This window comes from Equus caballus, chromosome 24 (genome assembly GCF_041296265.1).
Source record: "Equus caballus isolate H_3958 breed thoroughbred chromosome 24, TB-T2T, whole genome shotgun sequence".
In the NCBI taxonomy this organism is placed as follows: domain Eukaryota; kingdom Metazoa; phylum Chordata; class Mammalia; order Perissodactyla; family Equidae; genus Equus; species Equus caballus.
Window position 1 is genome coordinate 38,467,331 of NC_091707.1, and position 14,423 is coordinate 38,481,753.

Sequence of the window (14,423 nt, forward strand, 5' to 3'; positions counted from 1 at the left end):
AAACCAGGATCTCAGGGAGGTATTTATGAAAGATAGTGACCAAAACTGTGAAAAGAAGGGATAACACATAAAGCAATCTTCCTGGATTGAAGACTCTGGAACACAGATGAAAGAGTTCACTTTGGAAAGACTGTAAGGCAGGAAAAATGGCTAGAAATAGAGATAAGCCTGATGGTAGATAAATTATTTTTCTACTGCAGTGTAACAAATTCTAACAAACTCGGTGGCTTAAAACAATACCCATTTATTTCCATAGGTCTTAAGTCCAGACAAGGTATTTCGCTCAGGGTCTCCTAAGGCTAAAAGCAAAGTGTCGGCTGGCCTGGGCTCTTATCTGGAGGCTTTGAGAATCCACTTCCAAATTCATTCATGTTGTTGGCAAAATTTAGTTCTGTGCACTTAGGACTTTGGTCCCTATTTCCTTGCTGGCTTTAGGCCAGGGGGTGTTGTGAACTTCTAAAGGCCACCCAGACTCCTTGGCTCATGGACTCCTCCATTTCTGAAGCCAGTAATACCCTGCTGAATCCTTCTCATGTTTCAAATCCCTCTGACTTCCCCTTCTCCCAACAGCCAGAAAAATTTCTCTGCTTTTATGGGCTCCAGTGATTAGATCAGGCACATCCAGATAATCTCCTTATCTTAAGTCAACTGTGCCATATAACATAACATAATCATGGGAGTGCTATCTCATCCATCATACTCACAGGTTCCAGGAACTAAGGGGAGACATCTTTGGGAGGTCACTCTACTTAGCACACCAGAGAAGACAAAAACGGATAGGATCAAGTCTTGGCTATCAGGATAATGTGGGAGGGGCCTGAGAATGAGGAGAGGTGGCCTAAATATAGCGATTAATGCTTGGAAAGGACAACACAGCCCCCTGGCCATGAGTTAAGAGACTTCCAGGAAGTCCTGAAGAAAAAAATCCTATTTTCAAGATGAAGCTCTAGCAGGTAAAACATCTTTGATTGCAAAGTGCTATAATGTCTTCCTGAAGTTGGTTTAAACAGCAAGGATGTTTCTTTTTCTCACATAACAGGGAGACTGGAGACAGAGATGTTCAAGAAGAGTCCTTCAAAGCTCAGGCTCCACTACTTTACAATTCTCCAGGTTTTCCCTCCACGTCAGTGTTCTAAGTATCACATCAATTCATGACAAAGGTGACAGCCTTAGGGTGGACAATCACAGACTATGTTGCTCAAGTTTGGAATTTCTCTGGCAACACAGATGCTAAAAACTAAGTAAGTTCTGTCTGTTTGCTTTTGATTAACTGCTTTGGCTAGTAGCCACAGCCCAAGATTTTGTCTAGACATTGTCTGTGAGTCTGAAAATGTCAGTATCTTACCACCACCTAAATATCCTGACATTCCCAGGGGCCCTCAGTTGAATAGCCTTTATCTTGAGGGAATTCAAAACAATGGATTTGGGTCCCCTTTGTCTTGCCAGGAATGCTTAAGTAGAAGTACTAGAAGGGGCCTGAGAAATCAGGCTTGTTTACCTCAATTTTATTTCTGCTAAGTTTCCTACCTCCCTATCTTGCTTGGATTAGCTTCAGCATGGACAGATAATTTGGCTTTTCCAATGCTAAAATACTCCAGCTTATCAGACTCAGTAAATTTGGATTACAGATTGCAGATTTTCAGTCTTCCCACCCCAAAAACTCTTGCTCTGCATTTAGATAGATGGGCCTCAATCCATAGTTGTCTCTCTTGTAGGACCCTTCTGAAGACTGTGATAAGTACACAACATACTCCAACATCTTAAAGCTTTCCTACTGGTCACTTAATACCATATTCTGTGGCACAAGCATCAACACTCCAAGGTACGGTTTCTGATGGTTTAACAAACTACTTCCAATAGCACGGCAAGGTTTGCCAAGGTTCCCTTTGAAAAAGTATGATCCTCCCTGTCCCCACCCCACTTCTCCACTTAGTCAATCCTACATTTTGGGTCCTTTTACTTACAGCTCCTTACTTTTAAAATTGATGTTTTATACCAGCTTGAATTTCTTCTGCTGACAAGTTGGCTTAAATCAAAAGGTAACATTATCATTCAAGACACAGTATGTCAAAGCTCTAGGTCCACCTGTCTGCATCTCTCTCAGCACTACCCTCCTCTGTGTGAGGCTTCAATCTCAGGACCAAAGCAAGACAGATTCCGCCATTCCATGTACCACGGCCAAATACAACAATACCTAGAGAAGGAGAAAATCTCTCTCCTTGTGTATCCTTGTTAGGAGAAAGGAAATGTTTACCAGAAACTCCCCAACAGATTTCATAGCTCATTTTTCATTGATCAGAACAGGGTTGTGTGTCTAGGAATTGGCCTACGTTAATTTTTGAATGGAACAGAGGAGGAGGGAAGGCAACCAAGACTATGATAGAAGCCAGCTGATATTTCTATGTAAGGTTTGCTGGTACTACTCAGGAGCAGGAAGGGAAAAAGTGGTGAGTTGGGTTTATTCCAGACTGAAGATCAGTAAAATGTGTGAGGTGGAAGGAAGAAATTGAAGATACTGGTGAGTATGTTATCAGACGAGCTTTTCATGAAGTCCAGTTTGAGAGGAAAAAACTGATTCCAGCAAATGACTGGTCAACCAGAGGAATGTGGAAAGATCAAAATCAGATGGTAATGATTAAAAAAAGGAAAAGAGAATGAAAGAACTGTGTAAGATCAGACTAAAATTTTGGAACTAAAGAATTTGAACACAGAGAAATTAGAGACGATGACAAATTTTAGCCACAGAAATTACTTGATGAGGATTTGAAGGTCACTGTGAAATAGGAAATTAGTAAAATACAAGGATACAGAGCTCAATGGGTTGCTGACTTGAACTTTGAGTTCACCAAAGATGACGGCAAGAATTACATGTAACAAAACAGGCTGAGAAGTCAGCTGTGAAAATCCTTGAGAAATATGGAGGCTAATGGAAAAATAAGAAACAGTCAGGAACAATGGGAAGAGAATGTTCTAACCAAGTAAATCCAGCTTCCCAAGAAGAAGAGCTATAAGGGAAGATTATGAAAGAAGGATTGAAAATGGCTGCATGAAGCCCAAAGAATGACCTATCTAAAACCACGGCAGTTACAGGAACAGGAACCAACTCCCCAAAGGCCTGACCATAAAGTATATCTAGTTGTTTTGAATTAACTAAAATGTAGACAAGAAAATTTTAAAATGAAGAAAAAAGGTTATTTTTCTGCATGTGGGGGAACATGCAGATAAATTGCTGCCTTCTATTAATATACCAGTACAATCCACATCAGTATAATCTACACTTTTAAAAAAGTATGCACTTTAGCACTGATCCTTCTTACTTTTCAACCATTAAAAAATTCAGATTTTAAGACAGTGTGTATTACATACAGCTTTTTTTCCCTTAGCATGAAGGGCAATATACAGAAAGAAAAGATGGCAATTTAAGATTCTTAAAGTCAAATTCTATCAAGCAAAAAGCTCAATACATGGGCAAGGCAATTATTCTGCCAATTCAGCAAGAAAACATAAACAAAACAACCTAAGAAGCATTCCCATTTATCGATGGTGAAAAACAATATGAATTTGGAAACATTCAGAAAAGCATACACTGTGATCAGAACCCAAGTTCAAAGTTTTCCCTTTATCTTTTTCAAAGCACATATAAAAACTAATGACTTCAGGCCGGCCCCAGTGCCCTAGTGATTCAGTTCGCCATGACCAGCTTCAGAAGCCAGGGCTTAGTTCCCTACACCACTCATTAGTTGGCCATGCTGTGGCAGCAGCTCACATATAAAAAGAGGAAGATGGGCAACATACATTAGCTCAGGGCGAATCTTCCTCAGCAGGAAAAAAAACACTAATGACTTCAAACAGCACTTTAAAAGAAAAATAAAGACAAAAATATCACAATTTATGATTAGATTATTTGTGACCACAGAATTTTAGGTCTTCCTATTAATATATGTTCATCTACATATCCCAAAAGAACATCATGTAAACATCCCTGCCACTGTCTTTTAAGGAAAGTATACAATCTCATCGTTCTAGTTTTTTCTGCAATGATATACTATTTGTTTCATATGCCGTATCCTTCAGTAATGAAGTACCTTTGTAATATGATATATACCTGATAATCTTATCAAGATTCCAAAAATGTAAAAAGCAGGGAAAATATATATCAGAGCAATTTTTAAGACAATAAATGCCTTTAGCCCTCTAACGTATTTTCAAGTGACAGATCTTAAAGAAGAAAATTAATTGTGCTAGAAAAAGAAAATGGAAGTAGGCACAGAATTATTTTGAAAATGCAAAGGTATCTTTTGAGAAGATAAAAATGGCTCAAGAAGGCTACTTATTAAACGATTAATTTATTCTTTAAACCATGTGTTTTCTTTGTAAATCAATATCACTTTTAATATATACTTCAAATATACCCTTGGAGTCACTTATTGAAAATAATTACTCCTAAAAAACAAAAAGGAGTAGGATCTATTACTGACGCTTTAAAGTGGCTTTGTGATTTTATTGAGAATTAAATACTCCTTAGAGGTGTTATTCAGTAAGACATAAAAAAATACGCATTTTTCCCAAAAGTATTTACAACGCATTTCCACATCACAGATGTACTGGACACTTGAATTTGCAGTGAAATATCTGTTACCCTTTCTTCCTTGATTAACCATTGCTCTAACTGTGACATGCTGCATTAATTTTTAAGGCTTTTAAAGTGGAAATCACAATGCCTGCTGTGATAATTGTGATACCACCCTAACTGTGGCAATCACTTTAAAACTACTTCTTTGCTTATCATTAGCAATGCTAAGTGATAAAAATAATTATCATAGGAGTATTCTTGGAAATGATTGTTTAATAATTTTTAATATTCTGAAAAGCTCAATCTAGAAATTCTCAACACCATGGATTAGGATACTGTCTGATGACATGGATCCTTCTAAATTTCCTCTAATTAAGTAAAATCCCCAGTTGGTTCTCAATCAATCAATCCCCCCAACCACTCTTCTCTCCAGCTACCTCCCTTATAGTCAGGCTCACTGAACCACTTGCCAGAAGAAGAGGCTGACAACAGAATAATCAAGGTGGAGCAATTTCCTGGGATCCAATCAGTTCAGATTCAAGTCTGAAAGCTTTCGAACTGCTTTACCTCAGGGCAACCAGTCACCCGTTATGTGTCAGATGGGTTAAATTGAAAAGCACTCCACAGTGAGCGCAAAGTGATCACTTCCTCCATCTTCTATTATGTCCGAGAAATTCATATGTAAAAGGCAAAGCATCTTTTCCACGATGGCTCATCTGAAATAAGCATCTGTCACTTTTAAGTGCTGACAATTGATTTTATAAATATAATTGCCCTACATTTGTTTCCTTTTGTTCGAACTTATCCAAATGATTATTCTGGAATATTCAGTTCTTGACAAGTGACAAATGACAAAGCAGAAATGATAAACCAAGACTAAACATGGATAAAAATCAATCATGACTTTCCTGCTTATTATCTTATAAACATCTGGGCTTAATTCAACCCAAAGATATAGTTGAGAATCAACACAGGAGCATAAAATCCATTTAAAGTAACTGATTATACAAGAGAAAAGACGATGTGAAATGCATACATAGATCAGTGAAATGCTTTTCGTTGTTATCAAAAGGGCACAAAAGCAGAGTCTTATAGAGGCCTGTGATCTGACAATACTGCTCGTCAGTGAGATTATCAATGTCACTCATTTAACTAAACCCATTATAACTGCTGCCAGAAAATGGTCCAGTAGTAACTACTACATTTTTAAATGCTTCTTTCTAACCAACACTTAAGTTAAAATATACAAATAAATGAGATTTTAAAATACATGCATTGGGGGAAGTCATGTAATGGTACAGAAGAGTGTGTGATTTTCTTCCATTTGAATATTAAAGAATAATTTCAATTTAGGGAACTAAAAGCTAACTGGGGGAGGGGAGCAGATCTATTTTAAGGGCCAATTCTGAAAAGCTACAGAAGGTTAAACTATTAAAAAAGGCTTTAAAAAGATTTTTTTTAAAAAGTAAATTACTTTTTATCTTGAAATAGCCAAGATATAAACACTTTTCTATCAAGGGCATCTTAATAGATCATATGCACTCAAGTGTTTGTCCAAAGGACAGATGAATGAATGGTTGGTCATTCCTTAGGAACTTGGCTTTTATACCTGATTATTCTTGTCTGTCAGTTGACCAAGAGTTTCCGATTGTTTCTCCATTGCTCGCTCTAACTTCTTATGCTTAAGCTTCCACTGCCTAATGGACTCCTGAGCTTTCAGCTTCAGCTCTTCTCTCCTCTTCTCTGCTTCCTGTCTCAGGGCCTCTGACTGCTGGAACTCAATGAGGTACTGCTCGGCCTGTTTGGTTGCATCCTCAGCGTGGTGAGTCAGCTCTGAGATCTGGAGGTCAGCATGCTTATGCTTGGCCTCACACGTCTCAAAGTGATTCTGGATCTCCTTAAGCTGATCCAACATCTGTAGTTGCTGTTTCTCCTTGTTCTCCAATTCACGTGTTAAATTCTAGGAATAAAGCATGTGAAATATTAGGAACGTATTCTTGTCAAAATTGGATGCATAACATATCATCAAACAAGAATCTCTAATGTCACTGAAATGAGAATCATCTGTATTAAATTTCATTAGCAATCAATCTAGAAAATATAAGTCCTATTCCATGTATTTAACAATCACATTAGTTGGGAATAATTTTTTATAGAAATATTTGCTCTTTCTTAGACTACTTCATTATCTAAAAAGGGAAAATATGCATTTTCCAACTGACTGTCACTAAAATAGAACACCCTGTTGATGAGAAAAACAATGTGCATTACTTTAGTAAGAACCTAGTATTTCATCCAACTGAAGAAATATTAATGTTTTAAAATTTGTCAGGGGGCCGGTCCCATGGCGTAGTGATTAAGTTCGGCGTGCTCCACTTCTGCGGCCCCAGTTCACGGGTTCGGATCCCAGGCGCCAACTTACACCACTCATCAGCCATGCTATAGCAGTGACCCATATATAAAGTGGAGGAAAAATGGCACAGATGTTAGCTCAGAGCTACTCTTCCTCAAGCCAACAACAAAAACAAGAGCAAGACTGGCAACAGATGTTAGCTCAGGGCTAATCTTCCTCAGCAAAAAAATTAAAATAAAATAAAATTTGTCAGATTATCACAGCCATCATAAGTAATATTTCAGTTTCTGTGAGCACATAAAATATTGATATAATAAAACAAAAATCCATAACCAAAAAGTGAGCACCGATGATAGAAACATCAATATAAATAACACTCTATCTGAAAATTCACTTAAAAAGCTCAATAAAGTGTTTATAGATAGGTTATTTCCAGCTAAATCAACATAATGTTATAAGTTGATGAATTTATCTCAAGCTTACATGAATCACTGTAGGATAGATTCTTAAATAAACTTAAATTTACTTGGAACACTTATCTAATCAAGAAAAGAACCTGAACTCTTAAAATCTAGCTTCCCTAAAACAGAGTTGGTCAATAATACATTTGAAACTTACACTAAATCATCATGACTCATACATATTTTTAATTCGAGAAGAATGTGTAAAGATCTATTTTAACTTCAAAAATGAGAGGACATTGCTTTTATATAACATTTTATACAAATAAAAGTATGATATAACCATTAACATTAAGCCACTCTTGTAAAGCTTTGGAAGGGAGTGACAAATTCAGAAATAACTGCTTACGGTGTGCCCCGTAAGATGCCCCTCCTGAGCCTTAGTGTCTAAATATCTGAGGTAACAAAGGTAACATGAAAAGGCCATGTGTTGAAATAACATTAGGTTCAGGAGGCTAAGATGATGCTATGAGCTGGACAAAGAATAAATGTCGTCTACATTGTACCAACGCACCTACAACTGGAGACTGGAAACATTTACCAACTTCTTCTGCTCTAACAGCAGAATGTTCAGTTCCAGATTCCATGATCCCTGAACTGTGGCTCTCAAATAAAGTTAAATATAATTTCTTTCATGATTAAAGTCATGGTTTGACACTATGGCAAAAAAATAAAAATAATACCTCGAAAACAAGCATCACTTTCTGAGCAACAGGTTTGCGTTTGTTCAGTTTGCTAAACTCAATGCAGCCTGGAAGGGATGAGTCACTCCTTTATCCACCCAAACAAAACAGTAAATTGAGAACTGTGCACTTGTTTGTGTGGAAAATTCTAAAATGAGATCAGAAAAGCCTAGTGATGGTGGTTTACCCTTTTGCCCTTATCTAAAAGCTTTACCACTTGGCCAGAAATCGACTTTATTAACAAGCAGTATTCAAGTGATTTCTACATCAACAGAGAGGTATCATTTTTTTTTTCCCAACATACACTTGGGAGAGTGGTTGCACTTTGTATGTGCTAGGCACACAGTTTACAGAAAGGTTAATAAGACCTGGCTTCAACACCAAGAAGCTAATAATCTAACTGGGGAGATATTCACACTAACAGCTAAATTGCAACAGTGAAGGGGTCTGTATTCTACAGTGTGTCTGGGGAGGGTCTCTCTTAGGAGGTAATGTACAAGCTGAGATCTAAATGAAAAAGAGTCGACAATAATAATAATAATAAAAATTACAATGATACTGAAGTTTACTGAGCACTTGAGTTGTGCAAAGGATTGTGCAAATGCTTTATACGAATTATCTCATTCAATCCACCACAAAACTAAAGTAAGGCACGATTACTATCTCGACTTTAATGATAGGAAACCAAGGCTTGGAACTTGCCCAAAACCGCATAACTAATAAGTGAGGGCATAGGATTCAGACCCAGATAGTCTGACTCCAGAGCCCATGTTTTCAACTCTGCTAAGCTTCCAGATTCTCAGTTGACCCCAACTCCATGCCTCTTCAGTCACCCACTCCCATAGTCCTATCTTAGTAGGTTTTTTGGAACTACCACTTTTGAAGCAAAAGGAATGTCCCAACCCTCCTCCCCTGTCTCTCTCCGCCCTCTCCTCCCACTCTTCACCCCTAGGTCTCTGGTTTTATCTACCAATCTGCCCAGTCCCCTCACTCTCTTTCTTCTGATACATCTGCTCTTCATTGTCAAGAAGATGACCCCTCCTTTGATATTCCTTTTGCTAGCTTTAAATCCAGGCTCTTTAACGTAACTTCCTTAATTTTCACTTTAGCCACACTCTTGTTCACATCTCAAACTCCTTTTTAAAACTCTTCATCGTCTGAACTTGAACAGCAAAACCACCAGCTCTGGGGGAACTAAAAAATTTCCTATTTCCTACATCAGGTATTGAGCCCTCTAAGGAAAATCACACAAGTATATCAATTAATGTGATGGCACACTGACAGCCAGCTACTCAGTGCCCAGAAATTCTGCTGCATGCCTCTACCCAGTCAACACACTGGCCATTCCAAAACGTCCTGTCTCTGAACCTATCATCTTTTCACTCACTCCTAGTATGTAACATGGCTCCTCTTTGAGAAATAAAATTGAAGCTATTAGGCAGGACACCCCCAAAATTCCCTAAATGTATCATCCTTAAACTTACCAATAGCCAGTTTCTCCTCTTCCCCAGCCTCTGAGGAAAAGGGATCCTTCTTTCTTAGACAAATTAGCCTATCTTTACTATTTCCTTCGACATCTATCAAGGGTTTCACTATCTCAATCATGCCCTCTCTTCCATGTCTTGGACCTCTCTTCCCCTACTGGATCATTCTTCTCTACTTCTCCCATCTTAAAAAAATCACATTAATGATGGAAAAAAAAAATGAAACAACAAAATCTCTATTAATCAACCTGATCTTCTAACCAGCACCATGTACTCTTCTTCCTGTTAAGCCAAGCTCCTGGAAAAAGCAGTCTACACTTGATACCCCACAATCTTATTTCCAATTCACTTCTCAATTCGCTGGATCTAGTTTCCTTCCCTATCATACAATTAAAACAGCTCTCATCAAGATCCCAAAAGATCACCTATAGCCAAACACAATAGACTCTTTAAAAATCTTTCCTAGTTTCCTTGTAGCATGTGAAACTGTCAATTACGTCTTCTCTTTCCTACATCTCTTTTCTTCCCTGACTCATAACACGGCCAAGTGCTGCATAACATTTTAGTCAACAGCAGACTGACTCATATACAAGGGTGGCCCCATAAGATTAGTACTATATAGCCTAGGTGTGTAGTAGGCTATACCATCTAGGTTTGTGTAAGTACCCCCTATGATGTTCGCACAAAGACAAGATCACCCAGCAACACATTTCTCAGAACGTAACCCTGTCATTAAGCGACACAACTATATCATTTTTCACTAGTTCTCCTTTTTCTTCTGGTTCTTTCATAATCTCCTTTCCTGGGGCTCTTCTACCATTTAGCTTAGAGATAACTGTGCAAGGTTCTGGTAAAAAGCATGATCCTATCTACAAAATATTTTTGGTAGGTAAGTAAGTATGTAAGTAGACAGAGATATAAGCGATTCCTAATTGAGAAGCCAGACTGATCTTCTAAACTCCAGATCTTTAAACATCTAATTGCATAATGACTTTCTAGCCTTGGTAATCCCACAGGCATCTGAGTTTTAGCACGTCAAAGAGAATCTATCTGATGCTCAACTCCTAACAAAAAGATAGTCCCACTAAAATGGCAGTAAAGGCTCTCTCTGCTAAGGCAGATTAGAAATGGAGGTGAAATTATGTATTTAATTAGTGAGAAAGCCTGAAACAACACTGTAGGAAAAGAGAAAATGAACAAGAGATAAGTGTTTAAAAGCTGACAAAAAGAAATAAGGTTACAGTTAGATAGTCTCAAATTTATCATGGACCCAAGAGTATACAAAACTCTTCAGATTTCTCCAGCAGCTCTTTTGAACCCAGAAGCAAAACAAGTTCAGCATTATTTATTCTTCCGTAATTACAGAGCAACAACAATAGGCATAGCATTAATATATACAAACCTAGAGCTGAAGAACGTAAATTCCTTTGTTCTCACACTTAAAAATTGCAGGCTTTCATAATACACAATAATTCACTTACAAGAATATTTGAAAACATCATGGCATTGATTGGGTATGTAAGTGTAAATGAATAGAAAAGGGTGTGGTTCTTACAATAAATAATTGTGGTTCTCACTACTGATGGGAAAGTAGGCTTGAATTTGAACTGGATGAACATTGCCTCTAACTGCCCTTAGTGTGGAAACTATTGTTATTGCTTTGTTCCTGCCAGTCTGTTTGCATTATGCTTCACATAAAACTTGTCATAGAATTCCTTCCTATATTCATTCCTCAGAAGATCCTATTCAGCCATTGTTTTGACATTTCCTTTAATCCCCCTTCTTCAAATAACCAATCAGAATAATCTAACTGTAATAAACGTTTCTTCCCCATCAATCAAAAGATTATGCTACAGAACTCTCACAACAATTCCTCCTATACACATACACACTCATACATACACACACACACACATGTACAGAGAGCACACAAATATACAAACACATCATTAATCCATGGATAAATGCTTTCAGGGTAGGCACATATAGTAAATATTAGTCTCTTCCTATATATTACATGACATGCTAAATGAAAAGTAATTTCCTTATTTATTCCATTATGACAATTTTCAATTCTATTATTACTATCATACATTCCTGGAGGCATCTTCTACCCTGAAAAACTTTTTATATTTAAATTGTGCGAAATTATCTCAGCCACTAAAGCAGGGTGGTTAAATTTCATATCACTTAATTAAGCCCATTATTTATTTCTCACTATACAAGCACTGTCAAAGATAGGAACAATCTAAAAATGCAGAAACATCCTTTTACCAAGAATTCCTTCCAGTTGTAGAGGAGGAAAAACTTTTAAGTTCCTAAAAAGAACCCTTTAGGTGCGGCTGGGCCTAAGAATTAAACCAACATAAGACAGATTAACAAGAGAAACGCATACAAATTTTATTTAATGTTTTTATGTACACACAGGAGCCTCTGTAGGAAACATACAGACCCAAAGAAGTGGTTAGGACCAAGAGCTTACATGTCTTTTTAACAAAGAATTTATGGAAAAATGACAAGACAAGGGAAAAGAGATTTAATAAGCTTGTAGGGGTGGTAAATTGTGGGAAAGTCCCTAAGAAATATATGGAGGAAACTACTGGAAAATAAGGTTTATATTAGCTTTGTTTGTACAGATCCATTGTGGCATCAACTCCCAGTCTCCAATGATAAGAATGCTCTTCTCTTCCTGGTACAAGGAGGGCACCTTCCTCGTGGGAAATACTATGACTTGCCTTTACATAGAAACAGCAGTCAGAGAGTCCTTTCTGCATCTACTGTTTCTCAAGTGCTTTCAGCTCAAAATAATCAATATACAAAGTGGCATATTTTGAGGTGGCATGTTCTGTCTGATCCCCTTCACAGTACAATTACCAAAAGGTTTATAAAAGCTCCAACTTTATCTAAAACTTTGTATATTTGAATTCCATTCTTTTCTTTTCTCTTTCCTTCTTCAGGGGGGAAAATTGTTAATGGGTAGTTGCCTTGAGGGTCTCAGGTTTGATGACAGCTAGAAGGAGTCACAGGACTCAGCATATTGTCGGACTTATGCTAAGATTTATTAGTGAAAAGAAACCAGGCAAAATCAGCAAGGGGAAAGGAGATGGGGTGAAGTGCAGGGGAAGCCGGGCGCAAGCTTCCAAGAGTCCTCTCCCAGTGGCGTCACACAGGACATGCTCGATTCTTCCCATGGGGAATTCTGACAAGACTTGTCAAGTGTCATCTACCACGGAAGCTCATTAGAGACTCAGTGCCCAAAATTTTAATCAGGGGCTAGTCACTCAGGCACTGTCTGCCTAGCATGTACCAAAATTCCAGACTAGTAGAGGGAAAGCAGATGTTCAGCACAAACCACATTGTTCGTACAAGAGGTGTAGGCACAGTGAGCTACCCTTACCATTTATGGAAAGTTTTCTACCAGGGTAGAGAACTGATTATCATTCAATTTCCCAGATGTCAGACAAGGGCTACCTTGCAAGCAGGTCCTCCTAAGAGAAGCTGTCTCAGGCCTACTATGTGAACTCTTTTCCTCCCAGTAGTAAAATGGCCAAAGAACAGACAGAAAAAAAAGAAGAGAAAAAGGCCCTAAATGAGTTCTTAATTAAAAAACAATTAACTATAAATAATACCTATAAAACAACGCATTAGAAGATTGTAGAAAAGAATACTCTCCCTTTAAAATTGATTGACCTTGCCATTGGCTCCCTTTTTAATTGCTCCAGTGGTTGTATTCAAATTCTGAAAAAACTACAGACAGCCTATTTATATGAATAGGCATTAAAATGAAAATAGACAATGAAACAGATTTCTATTTAAAAAATGGTGGGGACTGGATCCACCATAAATTCTAGCTTTCACTGATCACACATCTAGGGTAGAGAACTGATTATCATTCAATTGAAAATATATAATATATAAATATATTATATATATATATATATATTATAATATATATATTATAATATATATAAATATATATAAAATAAATAAATATATATAAAATATATAAAATATATTGAATATATATATATTGAATATATAAAATATATTTGAATTTCCACTGATTCCAAAATCACATAATTTTATATATGTTGATTACAAAAGGATATTTATCAACTTGAAATTACAAAAGTGGAAAAATTGGACAAAGTAGGAGAATAATGGAGCAAAGTTACAGAATAAAGAAATCAGTTCTGTCTAGCATACAAAATCTTTCCACCTACCTCTTCCTATTTCTCACATTCATGAAGAAGAACTGCTAAGCCTACATTTAAAACATCTTCCATGAAGGGTTAAGGGATAAAAAGTAGACTAGCGTGTAGGTGGCAACAATAATTATTTGTTCACAGATATAACTAAAACACAATATAATACAATTTCTCCTCTACTCTTACTTGACAGTCAATGCACACAAAAGATTGAGCATCTTACTGAACATTTAAAAATGAAAACCTGGCCCCAAATAAGCCAGGGTACTCTCAATAACATAGATTTTAAATAAACATGTTCATCTACAGTATTATGTGCTTAATGTGGAAGCTTTAAGGGTAATGAGAAAATAGCTAGACTTTAATGATTCAAAGGTAATATCCCTAGGGAGACAGTGGACTATCATAGAAACAATAGTCATAGACTTGAGTTCAAAACCCAGCTCTGCCACTCTGTGACCTTAGAAGCACTGCTTACTATCGGTGAAGCAATGCAACTAATTTATTAGATGGACTTGACAACACTTCCATCTAAGAATGACGACCTACATGAGATCATTTAGAGAAAATACTCACAAGAGTGACTGGCACATTTTAGGAACTCAACAATGCTAAGTTTTTATTACTAACTGGAAACAACGCTAGAATTATAGAGGTCATC

The 14,423-nt window shown here is 37.1% G+C and overlaps 1 protein-coding gene across 12 annotated transcripts in view; it reads right to left on the minus strand.

The window, feature by feature from the left end:
- CEP128 (centrosomal protein 128) overlaps positions 1-14,423 on the minus strand; it is a 381,907-nt gene that overhangs the window by 253,556 nt on the left and 113,928 nt on the right. For all 12 annotated transcript variants that reach the window (XR_011431914.1, XR_011431913.1, XR_011431912.1 and 9 more), the window contains one exon: positions 6,183-6,533. Coding sequence is in view for 9 of the 12 variants with exons in the window: in XM_070249369.1 (XP_070105470.1) it covers positions 6,183-6,533 (351 nt within the window). In the remaining 3 variants the exon portion in view is untranslated. The remainder of the gene's footprint in view (positions 1-6,182; positions 6,534-14,423) is intronic.